General features: G+C 45.0%; 1 protein-coding gene across 1 annotated transcript; it reads left to right on the top strand.

Moving 5' to 3' along the window:
- The first annotated feature begins 1,777 nt into the window (after positions 1-1,777).
- On the top strand, positions 1,778-18,937 carry LOC144727269 (heme-binding protein 1-like). The gene is made up of 6 exons (XM_078605981.1): positions 1,778-2,632; positions 4,635-8,169; positions 11,959-12,131; positions 13,678-13,807; positions 15,280-15,454; positions 16,528-18,937. The coding sequence occupies exons 3-6, from the start codon at positions 11,988-11,990 to the stop codon at positions 16,703-16,705; spliced, it is 627 nt and encodes a 208-aa protein (XP_078462107.1). The 5' UTR covers positions 1,778-2,632; positions 4,635-8,169; positions 11,959-11,987; the 3' UTR covers positions 16,706-18,937.
- The last annotated feature ends 734 nt before the right edge of the window (positions 18,938-19,671 follow it).

Genomic DNA, 19,671 nt, shown 5'->3' with positions numbered 1-19,671 from the left:
TTTGTGACGCCGTGTGACGAGGGGGGGGGGGTCAAAAATCGTCAAAAATCGCGTGACGTCATTTATGGACGGCCCCTTAGTGGAGAATGGCGGTTGTTGTTGGTGCTGTTAGGATAATGTTATGGGGTTCTTGTTAGGGTTATGGGGTAGCAATAGGTCTGGGTCAAGAGTGGGTCCAAAAGGGTGGAGGTCCCGGGGGGGGGTGGGCGGGTCCCAGGGGGGGTCCAGGTCAAGGAGGGGGGCCCGATCCAGGGGGGGTCCGGGGGGGGGGTCCATGGGGGGGGGGTCCAGGATGGGTATTGTGTGGGGGTTAAGAGTTAGGGTTATAGGTTAGGGCTAGAGGGTGGCTATATGTGCAGTAGGGTCAGGGCTATGGGGTCAGGGCTATAGGGTTGAGTGTGTCTATGGGTGCACTTTTGGGTTTGCACAAGCCACGTGATGCCCTCGCGTGGACAAACGCACAACTACAGCTGCTGCCCTGCAAGGGACAGAATAAGCGAGCAAGAACGACAGCCTCCACATAGCCGCCTCTCCACGTCAACAATGCGAGTGGATCGACTCTCATCTCGTCAGCAGCACGACCTTCCGAGAATGGTCGTTAGATATTAAAATAAATGTTTAAATACGTCCCCACCCTCCGCTGACCTTCGCACCTGATTGACTCACACGTGGTATCGCCGATCCTGTAATCCGCGGCAAACCGCGTCAGTTCGACAATGCACAAATATTTTAACACTTCCAACAGGTCGGCTAATTAAAAAAAAATGTCATATAAACATTCCTGCGGAGGGAGCTGGTAGGAACGTTGGGTTACTCGGTCAATGGCCAGGGTCAACGTCTGCGTGGTGTATTCCGCAAATATGGCCAACTGTGAGGGCGGGCACAAGCCGGCGTGAGTAGGTTAAACGTTGAGTTTTATAAGGGCACCACGGGGTGACCAGCCCCTCCCCACCCAGCCCCACCCCTCCCACCCCCACCCTCCCCACCCAGCCCCTCCCCACCCTCCCCTCCCCACCCAGCCCCTCCCCACCCTCCCCTCTCCACCCAGCCCCACCCCTCCCATTTTTGGAGGCACGACGGACGGACGGATACAATAATCCCCTGTGGGCTGGTGTAACCAGGAGGTTCCTACCAGTATAATGTGCATGTTATATATTTCTGAATGGTATGCCATATATAATGATATACATTCATTGTTATATTATGTAGAAATCACATTATATGTATAGTGCAATCAACGTACTTACGTAGAGTATGGTGCGGAGGGGGTGATAGGGTGGGGGGGCTATGATGCTAAATTAATCACGTTTTATTCATTCTGTACAATGAACACATACACTATGCAAACGAATATATTTACAGAAATATACAGCCACAAAGAGGTTTTACGAAAAAACTGCATATTTATTTTTACTGGAAGAATCCGATGAGCTATTTATTAAGCTCTTTTTCACAGACGTCCAGTCTTGATTTAAAGCTTTCGTGACTGCAGGGATTCATATTCTTGGTTCTTTCGGTAAAGTCACGTAGAAGGGAAACAATAAAGTAATACAAATATAAAACAATAAAATTCTCACGACGTTTCGACTGCAACACAAGCAATCATCATCTGGTGTGAAAAAAAAATATCAAAAAAAATATTGCCGTGTTTTTCACACCTGATGATGATTGCTTGTGTTGCAGTCGAAACGTCTTGAGAATTTTATTGTTTTATATTTTTTATTGTTTCCCTTCTACGTGACTTTACCGAAATGACCAAGAATATGATGTCCAGTCGTTTCACAGGGTGGTCCAGATGTCGTGTAACCCCCATTTGGTTCTCTAAAACTTTCCATTTTAAAGGTTTATTTAAAACAAAAATGAATATGCAAAGGGAAAATAATGATAAGCCACTTGTTGAGCTGTTATTTTGTGGCCAATAGCCCAGTCGGATTTACTTGGAAGATTTAAAATAGTTTAGTTTTATTTGTGTATATTTTTTAAGTGAATTGTTTACCTTTCCCATACTTTGCACTCTTGTCGTCTTTTCGTATTATTGTTGTAACGTGCTGACCCGCCCTTCCTGGACACCTGTGAACAAGAGCTTCATAGCTCATCGGATTCCTCCACTGTAAATATTTTGATTCCGCTCCCATCACGTGACCACCACGCCTCCTTTCTTTACCAAGATGGCCGGCAAACTCGCTCGCGTGACGTCACAAGCAGTTAAAAAACCCCACGCGTGACATGACGTCATCCTTCCTGAACAACTTCACAACGGAGACCTGGATTTCTCCACTGTAAATATTTTAATTCTGCTCCCATCACGTGTCCACCACGCCTCCTTCCTTTACCAAGATGGCCGGCAAACTCGCTCGCGTGACGTCACAAGGACTTTGAAAAAACCCAACGCGTGACATGACGTCATCCTTCCTGAACCACTTCAACAACGGAGACCTGCGCCGCGCCATTGACACCCCCGTCCTTCACCACCAACAGCAGCAAATGTCGTTGAAGCTCACGCCGGAGAACTTGAGGAAAGGCCTCGCCGTGATGTACGCGTTCGGCACGTGGACGCTGCTGGGCGGCATGGCCTTCGTGTACTGGGGCAGCAACAAGGACGAGCCAAGCGCGCTGACGCCGACGTATCAAGGTCAGTTGCAGACCACCACCAATCATCACCATCATCATCACCACCACCACCATCATCACCACCACCATCATCATCATCATCACCACCATCATCATCATCACCACCATCATCATCATCACCACCATCATCATCATCACCACCATCATCATCACCACCATCATCATCACCATCATCACCACCACCACCATCATCACCACCACCATCATCATCATCACCACCACCATCATCATCATCACCACCATCATCACCACCATCATCATCATCACCACCACCATCATCATCACCACCACCACGATAATTCAACCGTGGGCATTCCGCTGCCGGACGAAGGCCCCCTTCCTCTCCATGCCGCCGCCCGCAGCAGCCTCTTGCGATCCAGCCACGTTGCCGTATTGTCCCGATTGTAAGACGCCCGGGAAGTAAGAAGCGTGCCCGCCACGGAAACGTGTCACTACCCCCCCCCCTGTCACCACCCCCTGTCACCCCCCCCCCCGTGGTAACCCCCCCCCCCTGTCACCCCCCCCCCCCCCCCCCCCCCCCGGCCCCCCCCCCGTGTTACCCCCCCCTGTCACCCCCCCCCCCCCGTGTTACCCCCCCCCCCGTGTCACCCCCCCCGTGTCACACCCTCCCCCCCCCCCCCGTGTCAATAAAGTTACAGGAATCTGGTGACACGCACCGACTTGAGTAGAAGACGCACCGCCCTGTTCCCCCCAATCAGGGGGGCACACACACACATGCCTTTTATAACGCGGGGTAGACTGTACTAACAGGCCGCCAAATCGCAACCACGTGAGTTTGTAACCACAGTTTGTCCGTGCCAGCCTAGGTGCACTTTGAGACCATCACGTGGAAGTGTAAGGCTCGCTGATAGACCACGCACGGTACAGACCCAAAATGTGTTTACGGGTTTGAATTGCAATGTGCAATTATCGAATTAAATATGTAAATACCCTGCGTAGGTTTTTCTGATCCACGTGTTCCCATTATCCAGAGTATGCGTCTCTCAATGCTTATTCAGTTTTGGTTCCATGTTTGTTAATTACCACGTATGATCCATGTGTCATAGCAGGCAGTGCGCACCGATTGAAAACGTTCTTCTTTGGTAGTGCGACGGCATTCTGGAGGCCTTCATCCAGCAGTAGACAATGTAAAGCGACGTTGATTAGAGGGTCTGAGTGTAACAGCTTCGAAAGTCACTCCAAAACGAATGGGACGATTGACGTGAATGGGAGTGGTGGAGTCAGATAATGTGGGAGTGCTGGTGAAAGGCGATTAGCATGGTTGGCTACGTAAGGTGCGAAAGAAGTTCAACATACAAAGGTTGATGATGGTGACAATACGGGACAAGGGCCCACGGGGTTTAATCGCAATGACTTCCACGTACTGTGGCATTGCAGCAGTTTTACATCTATTCGAGGTCGCAAATATGGGCCTCGATGCCATCCAACAATCGATTCGTTTTGGTATCGTTTGTTTCAGTACTTTCTGACTCCTTTAAAGCGTTTGGTCTCGTTTGTACTGCTTTTCTGGCTCGGTTGTGTTTATGCAGTACAGGTACGGTCTGATTTCGATTTAAAGCTTTTGTGACTGCAGGGATTCATCTTCTTGGTTCTTTCGGTAAAGTCACGTAGAATGGAAATAATAAAATAAAACATAATAAAATAATTCTCACGTTTCGTGTAATAATTCTCACGTTTCGTGAGAATTATTTTATTCTCACGACGTTTCGTGAGAATTATTTTACAATGTTTTATTTTATTATTTTCATTCTACGTGACTTTACCGAAAGAACCAAGAAGAAGGTACGGTCTAGTTACGTCTCGTTTGTATGTTACGTGGCGTTTGTTCTGCCTGGTGATGACTGTGTTTTGTTTCGTTCCGTGTCGTTTGCACTGTTTGTCTTGTTCTGTCATTCTCGTGTTGCACTGTTTGTCATGTTTGTGTTCTCTCGTTCTGGCTGTATATACTTTTGTAAACCCATTTGTGACGCCTTCTTTTGCAGATCCGAATTACAAGAAACATGTCGTGGAGCTGAACAGTCCCATGTACAGTATTCAAATGTCTTCAACAGTTCCCGAGGGCTGGGTGCCTTACTCAACACGCATCTATAACAAGGTCCAGGAATTGTTTGGAAGTGGAAAGTGAACGGATTGATCGTGGAATATTAGCAACGGACCGTGATGAAGTCAAGATATTGATGAAACGCAATCCATCGGGAGAGACATCTGTGAGACTGCCTGTGCCCTACATTTTTCACCAAAGTTTTATTCAAACCGTGCTGTCGGTGTTACATCACGAGATGAAGAAATTGTCATTTGTAACCCTTGCAGAAAGCAGTGCATCAACTTGTCGTCATAGGCTTCATTATTTCTAGATTTGAAGCTTTCGTGACTGCAAGGATTCATACTCTTAGGTTTTTTCGGTAAAGTCACGTAGGTAAAATTTATAATAAAATAAAATAAATGAAAATAACTAAATTGTCCTAGGCTTCTCATATGCCCTGTAGAGAATGGTCATAGCATATCACCAACAGTAACCTTGTTGGAGCCTTACGAAGACAAAGTGAAACCGCTATGTTAATGGTACGTTTTTGTGTGCAGTCATTGGTGATTGGACTGAGATAACTAATTTAACTTGAAAAAAGTGTTTTGTCACGGGTGATTTATCTGCAATAAAACTCACGATTCAAGCGATGCTGACTCACGACTATAACCTGAGCCACCACGCCACAATTAAAGTACTCTACATTTGAATACAGTACTACAAAGGTGACTGCTTATTGATTTCAAGCATACATCAACTTGTAAAACGAAATAAGTAATATTTATTTTATTTTCTATATGCCGACATGTACATTTAACATGTCGGCTTTTGCGGCCAATGTGAGTCATATTGATTTTTGGGTAAGATCGCGTGAGTAAAGTGTGCGCCTTATAACTCTTCTACAGCTGACACGGCCAATTAATAAAGTCATGTGACCAGACTTGCAAATGTATTACTGCTTCAGCACACCGGTATGTTGGTGAGGAGCAATCCACATACATTGTACCAATTTTTTTTTTCGTGTTGTGAGTTTGCTCTCCAGCATACAGGTGGTGCTGAAGCAGCAACCAATTGGCACATTTGTTCACGTGACAACTTCATTAATTGGCTGTGTAAGGTGAAGGGTCTGTGACAAAAATGTAACTTGTGCAGTCTGACCCAAAAATGTATTATGAATCATGTAGACATGGTCTTGTGCAACCTGGTCTCATTGACAAATGTGTTCTGTTGGACAGATGAACAGCTAACTTGTGTTTAAACGGGAACCAAACGTTAAGAATGATCTCCACAAATTCCCTGAAAAACAGTTGCATTTGAAAGAAGTTGAAGTGTATTTTCCTCACGTCAAATGAACAGTGATGTAATGTATTGTTAAATTACACTAAAATGCGATGTATGTTTATGCAGAAAAGCATTAATGATTTGGAAAGATTGTTTCCATTGCCAGTCTTGCATTTGGATGTTTGACCAATGCCATGAATGATAATTTGGCATGTAGAGGAAATTGTAGTGCCGGTGAAGACATGCATATTATGGGATAACACTCAAAGCCCTACACAGATGGATTCAAGGAACTAGTTATCACGCATTGCAAGAACTTACGCGTACGAGGGAGTTAAATTCAACACTCATTTCCTGGCTACCTTACATTCTCTTGCAATAATTACGGTATGTAGGACAAATAAAAGGATGGTATATGGTCTGCAAACAGATCACTAGATTGTCTTACCTGTGCAGGTGATTGTTGAAAGATCACTAAGTCAAATACTGTAATAATTTTTGGGTTAAATCGCTCAATGGTAATTCAGTAATACCTCGATATGTATATTAATACATAAACGAAGTTTTGAGAAAACGCACTTTGGATTTTGTTACCATTATTTTACACACACAGCAACAAATTAAGTAAAATCAGAAATAAACAGCAATTAATAAATATATTCGTTGATCTACAGTACTATATAAATAATAATAAAATGCTTAGCTATGTTGTTTAATGTCAGTTTTTTATTGTAATAATGTACAGTATAAAACATTTTGAATATAAATTGTCTTTGTTTACAATATGAATGGTAAGTTGTGCAGTGTTTATAGTAGTAAATAAATGGGACGTTATGAAGGTTGGGAACACATTCTCGGTACAAATGTTATTCAACATGCGACGTTTCAATATACGAATGAAGCTTCAAGAATGCATCTACTACGTATATCGAGGTATGACTACTGTACCTTTTAAATGAATACTGTATTCCCCAGACGTGCTTGGCATTTTGTGGGATGTATTTTAATTGGAATGCAGTTTAGCATGTTAAATCACGCAGGCACACATGCACCCGCACCGTCTGAATACTAATTGAAAGTTTGTCCTCCGGCTATAATTCTGCTTACGACCAAGGATTTAAGAAGAGTGGAGCTGCCAAAACCTGCTTTTATAAGATTAGCTTGTTATTGCCAGTATTTGCTATATATATTTAAAAAGATATCCCCCTACTTAGATTGTGTGGTTAAGAGGATGCAATTTCTTTATATAAGATGCTTTCAAATGGCTTTTTCACTTTTTAGTTAATTCCTACAGTATAAAATGCACCTATTTGTAATCATTCAGGTAATGAATACCTTAATTTATCTTTATTGTTTAATACAATTATCAGATTGTTTACTGTCACTGGATGAGCCTTGGTGACGGCCCGTCTCCTTACCTGACATCCTCATTCGCTATGTTTTATCCTCTGTTGGATGAAGGCATCCATATTTCGTAACCATCCATTATGGTCCTCTGATGCCACAATCCATCTTTCTGCTGTACATAATGATCTCAACACTATCTCCATGTCGTTTAACCTCTCAGGAGTGAGTGTTCCCATGGCTTCCATCCCGTCACCAATTGTGGTGAATAAATGTGTTTTAGAATTAGCGTTGGTTCCCTGATGCAAGTATTGTCACTTTCCCATGGTAATTCCAAGCATGCATCTCTCAATCGGCATTACGTTTGCATGTTAAGCAAACATGGCCTGCAATGCAACGCGGTTGGACTACCACCCCTATTATCGGAAGTGTTTTGTGTGCTTATTGTGCGTAAAGTACAGATTTGCCTAACTCTTGTTATTGTCCCGGAGAACTGCTAACGTTAAAGAAACCACACACAAACAAAAGCCCTCTCTGCGTGACACATTTGACAAAAAAACGCCGCAACACATCAAACCCGCGTTTGCTTTTGGATGCTCACAACCAAAGGCGGCAGAGCTTTCCAGGCGGGATTAGGCGTGGGATTTGACGACTGGCTGGGAAAGCAGTAACGTGAATAAACACCGATCCAGCGTGAATCGTGTGGGTGGGAGGACACCCACTGCATCATCATAACACGCATCATTGGAAGGGACGTCCGTTCTCACCGCTTGCCACACGACCTAACGCCCTTGGCTGATGCTGTGTGAGTTGCCTGGCTGTGTGGACAACTCACGCAAGCAGCCTTCTTCGGTGCGACCACACGAAAGGTATTGGAATGCAATTCTCTTCTCGTCTAAAAGTCAGCACCCAGAGTGAATTCGTTAAACCACCTTCGCAGGTGATTGTGCTTGGTGTGCGTACATTAGTACCTGGTGCGGTGTGTAAACAACATTTAGGGAGACCCAAGGTGGACGGGAGTGGGGGTTTTGACCACGTCGACCACCCTCATAGGTGCGATGTCCCTTTCTTAAGAGGTGCTCGCTAATAGCACTTGCCCCAGCACTATATGTAGGTTTTACGGGGGGCCTTTGTCTTTGTTAGTGGTCCCCATAGCCGTGGCGCTGTTATGTAACGCGGCTCCTTGGTACTGTAAACACGTGGAGGCTCGTGTTAGCGTGATGTGTCGACACTACGATATATCATGTGATATAAGATCCACGATTATGGTATCGTTTTATAATAGTTTATTTTTAAATACATACAGCAGCGGGATTAACTTCCGTGGTCTTCACGTGGCATTTGGTGACCGCAATTGTGAGCACATCATCGGACATTATAAAGATAAAAACAAAAAAAGCGAGAACATTTACGAAACTCTACTTAAAATTTCTGAAAGTGCGAATTTTAATTATCCGAAACTCGCCCCTTTAAAGTCACGAGAGCAACTTTGAAACCACGAACCCCACGCGTTCGTACAGAGTACAATGCATGAAGTATTACGCGTTTTATTTTGTGTGTCATTCATGTAGGTTTTATTATGCGTTTGGTGTAATGTGTTGGGGTTTAATTAATGTATTATGCGTTCACGTGTCGTTTTTATTATTACACGCTTTTATTATTTAACTCACTCCGTCTGTTGTATCTTCAAAAAATAAATCTTGTAACTCAATTTTTTACCCACTTCCCAATGTGCTATCGACTGCAAACTTGAAATAGCTATGTCATACTGATGACAATACTGTATTCTATCATAAAAAAAATCCTAAACATTTTAAACATTTTACACGCTTTTATTTAACTTTGTGTCTTGTATCAAAAAATATTGTAACTCAATTTCAACCGTCTTCCCAATGTCGTATCGACTGCCAACTTGGTATAGCTATGTCATGCTGATGACAATACTATATTCTATCATTAATTTTTTAAAATATATATTTGTAAACAATCTTGTTTACGGCTCGAATTGTCCACGTTTACGTATCTAATTGTCAACTCACGTTGCCTGTAAATCACCACGTGGTCCCTTACGTCACGGCAAGCCTCGGGGAGCCACGCCCAGGGGCGGGGCATGTGGAAGGAAGGGAGGGGCGATGGGGTAAGGGGGCAGGGGCAGCTCGGACAGGACATTTTATACTGAAGGGAACGAAGTGAACCAGCCTACAATAGATTATATCGTCCGTCCGTCCGATGTCCGATTAGGTGTAGCAACATCGCCCCCTACTGCAAACACTTGGCAGGACCCTACAAAAACCTTTAGACTCAGTGAGGCTTTCCTGGCTAAACAAGTGTAACATTCCCTTATAATTCCCTGAGATAGTTTTTAATTAAAACATTTAAATTAAAAATTAACTCACAGCGGCCTAAAGCCTACAGCTAGGCCTAAAGCCTAGAACTAGGCCTCAAACTCTCCCTTCGTATCGTACCCCCGCCATTTCATTTTATTATAGCCATTCATTTGTTCGTTCCTACCAGCCCACCCCGCAGGGACCTGTTTAAAGCGTGTTTTTAAAAAAGTATTTTAAAATATTTTATTATGTTGATGAAGTAGCACACCCCGGTTTACATCAGAGATGCGTTCGTGAAATGTGCGACGACGAACATCGAAACGACGTCGATCAAAGCGATGTACAGGTCAAACATCATAGTGCAAAGTACAAGGAAGGTAAACAAAACACCCAAACACATAAAACTTAACCACCCTCTCCTACCAGGGAAAGCCCAGACAGACACGAATCCACCCAGGTTATCCAGGCAGAAAACTTTTTTTTTCTGAAATATATAGTTTGAAGTATGATAATGTTCATTGTGTGTATCGCAATGTATTGTCTGGTGTTTTATGGATACCGTTTTATAAACGGTGTTTTGCGTGTTGTATGGATTGTGTTTGTTATGGTTATGTAATATATTAAGTGCAGTGTGTGTGTTATTGTACCTTAATATGCATGCTTATCCTCTGTCTCCCAGGGTTCCATGGTTACTCTGAGCCAGCCTTACAATTCTGAGCACCAAGGCTGGCCTGTGTATAAAAGAGAAACTATCACTGGCTGAGATTGATCACTTGTGAACAGAAGAGTTGCTTTGACACATAAACCCACCCCCACCTCATCTTAAATGAGAAACAGTGTCGTTGCCAGGTTGAAAATATTCCCCGCTGGTATCCGATTAATGCAACGGAAAGGCCTCACGTGGCAATCCCCAACCTTAAGTCATGCTGCACGTCTCCCTTATTCCTCAGGAGTTATTCTGATCAATTAAGACCCCGTGGGCATCATCTGCTGCTTACGAGCATTCACGTGCAGGAAGAAAAAAGGCAAACTATATCTTCTTGGTTCTTTCGGTAAAGTCACGTAGAAGGGAAATAATAATTATTATGTTTATTTTTATTATTGTATTATTTCCCTTCTACGTGACTTTACCGAAAGAACCAAGAAGACGAATCCCTGCAGTCACGAAAGCTTTAAATCGAAATTTAAAGGCAAAATATAATAATAATAACCTTCACGACTCTCATGGTGTGGGGAGGCCCTCATCCAGCAGTGGATTGGACAAAAGCCATGCATGTGTGGTGGGTAATTGTTGGGCGTAATACGCCGCCACCAATTGGTTGAGCAGCTACTTCCAGCCAGCGGTCAACAGGAGGCAATAGCGAGTGCGGCCGGTGCTACGCAGGACCAGAGGTCGCAAACGGGTTTCGATTCCTTACCCGTACCCGGCCGCACCAGGGTCGCAAACGGCTACCCGTACCCGGCTGGGTACGGGTTAGCCGGGTATCGGGTAGGGTACGGGTATCGGGTACCCGATTTCGACCTCCTGCGCAGGACTCGCGGGTCAGGTATCCCGGGAGGACGGTTGGGAACCGGAGGGGGAATCCCCAGGGCCCCGGGTGGGGGGGGGGGACTGGGGGGATTGCGCTACAATCCAGGTCCCTCGAGAAGGTTCCAGATGGGGGGCGTGGCCAGGGGCGGGGTGACCCTGGGAGCCCCATAAAAGCCGGACCCCAGAGTGGCGGAGTTCAGTTCGCCTCAAGCCGAAGATCCGAAGCCACCTGAAGATAGGACCCTGGACCCCAAGTCCCGCCGTCCTTATAAGGGCCGGGGCTCAGTGAGGTCAGTGGTCAATAGGCTAGGACCCTGAGGAACCCTCGACTTGACGCCCTTCTCAGGGCCGGGTCTGTGTGGGCCAGCGGTCGAGACCCGAGGACCTTGGCTGGGTCGGGTCAGTCTCCCCTAGGTCCCGCTAGCCGGAGGGCTCAGAGTAATTAGCCCAGTGGTTAGGGCACAATAGCCGGGAGGCCGTACCTCCCTAGGCTGTGGGTAGAAGGGGCCATTACACCTTCGTGGTAGGGACCTAGAGTTACTGTTGTTATTGTTACAATAAATACGTGTTGCCTCCAAAGAAGACTCCGTCTCCTTACAAACCCACTACACATGTATATATATACACAGACATCGCAGCGATACACTCCGCTACTCCTGACACAGTTGTCTGGCTTGACCACCTGAATGTGAGATTGTAGTTGTTGCTCTGCATCTACATTAGCCATACGAAAGAAGAAGTATTGTATTACAAAATGTGTAGGGATATTGTCATGCCTGGCCCATGTGGTGTTGTGACAGCTCACGAGAGGTGTCGCGTAGCCCACGGAATGCTCGCCGCACTCGTACTGCCTGTACTGGTGCTGGGTTGGACCATGGCGGATGCTTCTGGTGCCAAGGTGGACGCTGCCAAGAAGCCATGGTTCTGTCATGATTTGGATTGTCCTACATTCACTCTGGTGGCTGAGCATGAAGTAAGTTTCTTGAGATCGTGTACAAACGTGTGTGTGTGTAGTAAGTACCAAGTTTGATTGATGATACAAAATAGTGTGACCTAATACTGGAATTGCCACAATATTGATGATGCTGGGAATTAAATTTCAATTATTGACCACAGCTTATCAATGAAAAACCAGTTCGCATGAATTTAACTTATTTAATTTTGTCACAAGGACGGTTAATCTCCATCCTGGAAAATCTGCCCATGGGTGGTAACACAGCGTTAACTGCGGTTTAGAAATGTACCCCACCAAAAAATGACGTTCAAGGGAGTTCGTAAAAATATTACATTTAGCAAAAGAAAGGGAAAATTGGATCTAGTAAGCGTTACTTTTTGTTTTTGCAGATTTCTAGACATTCCGGCTGTGGGTCAAAAAAAAGTTCCTTATTTGCTGATTACCTCGGGCACTTTTGGGAAAAGTACCCAAGAAATATGGTCATCAACAAAAAATACGAACGAAATTAAAAGTGCAGAAGAATTGTGGAGAACAGTTCTGGATTATCCTCGTAGAAAAAGTAGCAAATGCTACGGGCCCCGCACTTTAAAGGGCCCCGCGCTAAATGCTTTCAATCTATCAATTCCGGTTCAGTGATTCTGCACTTGCTCTATTACTATAGTACTATACTGCCTTCAACTTTTATGAACGACTGGGTGTTGAAGGTTAGTGATTTGTCGTATTATCTGGCTGTATAGCAAATACAAAAGTTACATTTACTCTGTAAGTTAAACATTTGTGTTTTAATATTTTTTTAATTTAGGGCCCCTTTATAACATATGCTACAGGCCCCGCACTAGCTTAACTGGCACTGGTGGAGAGGTGTATGCTTGGAATTAGAGAGAGAAACAGAAAGAGGAACACGATTTCGTGAGCATACACAGGTTAAATACGCATCCCTGTCAACCCCTGATCAGTGCCCTACCTTATTACAGACCAATTTAGACCTTATTGGTCACCCCGTGCCCTTTTAAATCTCAGCGTTCATGCTACAAAGTCCCATCACAAGGGAGAACACACAGACAAATAGACAAAACATGTATGCCCGTATTGAAGCGGCTCTACGTCCGTATGGACCTGCAACTCAATTTCCCTGTACAAGAATACGGGTAAACCGAATGGGTTGACAGGTATGAATACGTAATTCAGACAGTACATGTCAACAAAAACTGATAATGGCCAACGGTCAAGAATAGTGATGGGAGAGGCAGCCAAGGAATGAGAGATTTCTGAGAAGACGCTCAACTGAAGAGGCGTTGCGATCAAATAAGTTTGCGAGCAGATGCTCTGTAGATTATGAAATCGCAGGATCGGGAGAGATGGTGGCAGCTTTGAGGGCGAGGCCCTTGATCCAGCAGCAGATTGACCGTGGCTGACCATGGCCGACGACGAGCCGTATTGGACTCAAAGTGGATGTGTTTTTATTTTCTACCTATGTGACTTCACCGAAAGAACCAAAGAGTATGGATTCATGCAGTCACGAAAGCTTCAAATCAAGATTGGATGTGTGTTGTTGCTTGTGCAGGGCTTCCAGGAGAGGGCGTATGAGGCCAGCCAATGGGTGATGACCAGAGTGGAGGGCAAGGCGTACGAGCGAGCGGTTTTCGATGGGTTCATGCGTCTCTTCCGTTACATCGGTGGCTACAACAAAGGAGGTACTCGCCGCATTTCCCTCCCTTACCCTTCCCACCCCCCCCCCCACTGCTTCTGGTGCCGTCCATAAATGACGTCACGCACCTGGGGGGAGGGGGGGGCAGGCATTCGTGACGATTGTGACGAGGGGGGGGGGGAGTTGGAGAGTTTGAGAAATGTGACGTCACATCAAAATGCGCAACTTTAAATAAATATAGACAACACGTTCTACTTAATTAAATAGACTTTTTGATAAATGTTTTCTCCTACAACATCAGAGTACAGCGCCACATTAAATACGCACTATAATGACAATAGTTTAAAGCGATTTGAAGCATGTTTTATTTTTTTGGGGGGGGGGGAAGAGCTTTGTGACGTCATATTTGAGGGGGAGGGGGGGTCTGACTTTTTGTGACGCCGTGTGACGAGGGAGGGGGGGTAAAAAATCGTCCAAAATCGCGTGACGTCATTTATGGACGGCCCTTCTTCTCGTGCACGCACGTTCTCTGCTGTGATTGTTGCAATGGGTTCGAGATGGTGTTGTTCAACTCCCAAGTCAGCCCTCATCGGATTGAACAACTTTCGCGAGGCACTTTTTAAGCAAATAGGGGCGGGGGGGTAAAAAGCTATCTTTCAATGATATATTCATCATTACGTAATAATGTGTACAGCTAAGGTATAACTCATGAAATCATATGCTCATATTTGATACTTGCGCCATGCTTGTAGAGCAAGGCTATTGCGAAGGAAGCCATCGTTGACAGACGATGACAGTCTGCAGTGGTTTCACATTAGGGGGCGATGTTGTCACGTGGCTTCACCCAAGTAGGAAATGTGTGAGCAGTTTTCAAATATGCCAACACACGTGGCCTGTATCAAAATAAGTATAGCCATATTTTTCAAATTTGGTAAAACAGAACTCAATATTTCAAGAGCCGCAGTGCATGTGAATATTTCAGTTTTCATTTATTAGGTATAGCCCTGTGAGCCATTCGACTCTTGAATCGGGTGCAACCACAACAAACAAAAACATGAACAAGAAAACATCTTAAAGTGACTATGTGACTATGTGCAAACAGAAAATCCAGGAAAAAACAGCAAAATATTCCAGAAAAAGCACCCTACACCAACGCTGTGTGCAAAAATCCCAGTGGGATGCAAGTCAAACAACAACGACCACAAGACAACTTAGATTAAGGCCATTAGTCTAACTCCGTACTACTACAGTCCTTACAAGAGCCACTTGTTTCTCCGGAGCCGCAGGTTGCCAGCCCTGGGGCCTAGACCGTTCCAATAACTTAATGGGATCTTTAATGTCCGCTGATAAGCAGACGATGCACACTTTTTTTTCTGTTAATGCCCCCGCAGTATTATCCAGCGTGGCCGCTGGGCTCAAACCGCGAACCTTTGCAACAAGCGGGCAAACTCGCCGCCGTTCTGCGCCGTCCGTGTATCTCATCGCCGTGGTCATGCGCGTTCGGTCCGTCCGCTGCAGGCGTGCGTGTGCCCATGACGGCTCCCGTGCTGTGCCAAGTGACGCCAAAAGGTGCGCGGGCGGAGCACAACCTCACCGTGTCGTTCTTCGTGCCGCCCGGCTCCCGGGAGCCACCGGCGCCCTCCGACCCCCGCGTCGAATTCACCTCCCTGCCTGCGATGACCGCATTCGTCAGGTAGGCAACGTGCCACCCACCACTTTGTTAGGTGTGCACGTCCCACGTCCCACCCACCACCGCCAGCACCGTCCTTGGCCACGGGGCGCAGCCGCACTGCGGAAATTGGGGGTGGGTCTCCTACTCATCAATGGTTCCCCGGCGGTGGTTGGCGGCTGGCTACATTGCAGAGGCACAGTGACCCTGCAGAGTGCAGGGGAGTTGTGCGGTGAGCGTGTATGACATTAGGCGTGTGCACGCACGTGGCTTACCGTTCAGGGCAGCCGTGCTCCATGCAGACTTCGCATATTTAACGGGCAGCACATGCACGAGTGCATGAATGAATGCAGGAATTGATGAATTAACGCATGTATGAAAGTGAAAACTATAAAATATTCGAATGCGTAAATGGATGCAGGGATCAAGGAATTAAAGCATAGAAGATTCAGTGAATTTCAAATGTTGTGGTTATCGCTTAGGCCTGTATGAGAAGTGCTGGGGGTGTCTGGACACCCACAGTGGCGGTGCCTCCTGCCCTGGGCCCAACTGAGATCGTTCGACCAGTGCAGATTGTGTCACTTGTAGTTGACAAGTCATTTTGCTTCTTGTCGTCTTGTGTTGCGCGTGCCTCACTGGTTAAAAAGCCGCATTTTATTCCAATGAAAAAAAACGCTGAAATGTACACGATCGATCGATACCTTTACGTTGAATGGATTGTACTTATCCAATTGAGATCTAGTTTACTAAGCATTTCGATCTCAAATCAGTGCCTGTGGTGCAATGTGTAAATATCAGCACTGGGGGTAAACGAATTAGGCGAGACGTGAGTTTGGCAAGGCCAGCTCCTCGGGTGCCACGCTGAGTGTCGGCACTTACTAGCAGCACTCGCCAAATGACGATCTTGGTCTTACGTGCATGCTATGCACATCTATATATGAGGTGTATATATTTTTTGTGTTATTAAATTTTAAAGCAGTGTTATTGACAAATGTGTTGAGTTGTGTTGTTATTCATTGTGCTTGGGCACCGCTGCCTATGCGGGAACGCGAGAGAAAAAATATGACACGAGGCGTTTGTTTTGAGTGTCGTCGCAGCTCCTTCGATGGCTATGCAATGGAGAGGGACTGGCTGCATCAATCCCAGCTGCTGGCGAAAGCCTTGGACGATGCCAAGCTTCCGTACCAGCTTGGGTCGTTCCACTCTGCGGGCTACGATCCGCCGTTCCGCCCAATTAACCGTCACAATGAGGTTTGGATCATGAAGGCTGAGTGAGGGGGGCGAGACACTGCTTTTTAAAAATCCCCCCGTGGGGCGGTGTGCCACTTTACTCGCTTGGTGATCGTCTCACATCGCAGCGCTTTACACTAAAATTGCTGCCCCTCAACCCCCAGTCCTCTTGGCATCCTCAAAAGTTCAGCGTTTCATTTTAGCTACGTTTAACTTGCAGACCCGCACCTCCGATTAGCGCCGTTGGCTACTCACGGTGCGAAAGACGTTCAACATACATACATAAATACGTACAGACCAAGCACTATAAATTCGGAAGTTATATGCAGTAAATTTTTGTACAGTTGGTTGAACTTCTTTCGTACTGTACATAGCCAACCGCGCTAATCGGAGGTTGTGGGGGAAGGACAACAAACTAAACAAAAAAAGCAGTTCTAAAGATATGAGTTTTCAATCTAGTATTTAGAAGTGCTTAGCTCTGGTGGCTTCCTAATATCGGAAGGAAAAACATTCCAGACGGCCGCAGAAGCACGCAATGCCACATCTTTATTCGATGGCAAGCCAAAAGCCGCTGCAAATACATCTGCATTTGGCCTACTGTGTTTTTCTTCAGTTATACCCAGTGGCAGTGGGTCATTAAATGTTGGTCGGGATGGGAACCACTAGTGGAATATTAATACAAATTTAAACCTTGAACACTTTTGACCTGCTCATGATAAAGATTTTAAACTGCATAACCACGCGTGCTCCTCTTATACCCTCACTCCCCATTCTGCCTCCCACCCTCTCCCCCAACCCCTACAGATTTCTGTGCCCCACCAATATATTTATCCCCTGGCTGCCATTAATTTTAACCCGATTTGTGTGATCTCAGTGGATCGTGAAACCCATTGCAGATTCTAGAAGTTGTGTCACGAGGATAAATGGATGCTGTGAGAGACACGCAACACAACTTGCTTATTCTTTCTCTTTAAAAGGGCTCCCTCGCCATGACCAGAAGGCAGCATTGCCTTCACTGTGCAATTTAATAGCTCGTTTCTTATCTTTGAACGATTTCATATAATATTTACATCTGGGATAAGCTCAAATGCAGCATCAAATTACCAAGACCTCATGTGATGATTCATTCACCGAGTCAGGCTGACTCATCACACTCTGTAGCCGTGAGACGCCTATTTTTTTTTATCTCATATGCTCACCTGGGGTTTACATATTTTGGCTCTTTGAGGTTCCTGATTGAATGCTCAGATGTAGCTGTTGTGAGTTGTCTGATGTTGCGAGACATTTTTTCCCCACGGGTAGACATTTGCTAGACGAGAAAATATAAACTTTTGTGGGAAGTTGCGGTGACTCAAATTGAGAAATATTTGACGTTATGTAAAACATTACTATTGAACTCTGTCTCAATTCAAGGCATATTGTTATTTTTAGGTGTATGTTTTTCGTCAGTTATTTTTGTCACGTATGACAAAATTAACTGACAAAATGAGTAAATGTTAAATATTCTTAAGGAAGGAAAATAACCAAGCATTTAGAATGCACTAAGCAACAACATTAAAGTAATTCAGTGCTGAGGTCAAAAGGCCACTGGGAAAGGTTACGCGGGTGCATGCTTCCCGGGTAGTATGACGATGGCGCCTTTTTTTGAGAATGTCATTACTTTAGTATGTGCACGATGCAATTTACCCTCTTTCCTAGCAGGCACGTTTTGCATAGGTTATCGGGACAATATATAGCCTTCTGGTAATTGAGCAACGCATGCTGGTGTGCTTTCACATATTTTATTAAAACATTGTGCAGCCTAAAGTAGCAGGCATGCCGTTTTGTCATCTTTCCACGTAATGGCGTTTTAATTTGAACGATATACCGTGGAAATATTGTACTGCAGAAATGTTAACCTTGCAGAACTATACCATGGGGATATTAATGTTGACTTAAAGCTTTCGTGACTTGCAGGAATTAATATTTTTGGGTCGTTCGGTAAAGTCACGTAGATAGGTTCAAAGAAAATAACAAAAAATAACAAAAAACTACGACGTTTCGATCGCAACGCAAGCAGTCGTCTTCAGGAAGACGTCATAGTTTTTTGTTTTTTTTTGTGATTTTCTTTGAAACGTGACTTTACCGAAAGCCCCAGGAATATTAATTTTCGTTGTACTGAACGCTACCGGCAGATTCGCTATTGCGCGCGTTCATACGGATTGAAAATCTAAATCTGTCAGTGTATGAAATAAAAAATTGATAATGCACAATTCTTGAACTAATTATCTGCACTCACTTGGCAGGGCTCCGTCTCATGTTTATAATTACCCGTCACTTGTGGAGTTGCAGGGTGCTCCTGTGTGTATGAGAAATTTGACTCGATGCATGTCGTGTTATGACTGTTATTCTACCCTGTCTTGACTGGATCTACGTTGCTTTTTGTGTGGCATCTTGGCACGGTTGCTGTCCACAACTGAATTCGGCCAGTTGCAGACCGCATTCGGTTAATTCTGTTCACGAAAATTCGTGCCGAGAATACATTCGCGTCGACGAAGATGCTTTGTACTTTTCGATTTAAAGCTTTCGTGACTGCAGAGATTCATCTTCTTGGTTTTTTCGGTAAAGTCACCTGAGGACGGCTGCTTGCGTTGTGGCCGAAACGTCGTGAGAATGATTTTATTATGTTTTATTTTTATTATTTTATTACTTCCCTTCTACGTGACTTTACCGAAAGAACCAAGAAGATGCTTTGCACTTTTCAGTCAACGATGACTGAGCGGACACCTACGACCACCCACCATTGACCTCAGCTTGACTTCTTTGTGACGGGGATTAAATTAGATAATCTAGTGGCATTTATTTGAGACTTCAGTACACTGAACAAGACAAACCCAAAATAGTAATTGGCTTTTGTATATAAAAATACTCATTGAGTTAATTGATTGGCTGGCTGGACAATATTTGAGGATTGAAAAGGGTGGAATTGTGCAGTCTTCACACCAACATTCAATAACTAAGGGTGGACTATA

The sequence above is a fragment of the Lampetra planeri genome, chromosome 25 (assembly GCF_965212315.1).
Source record: "Lampetra planeri chromosome 25, kcLamPlan1.2.h2, whole genome shotgun sequence".
Classification (NCBI taxonomy): Eukaryota; Metazoa; Chordata; class Hyperoartia; order Petromyzontiformes; family Petromyzontidae; genus Lampetra; species Lampetra planeri.
This window is presented reverse-complemented; position numbering and strand designations above follow the sequence as displayed.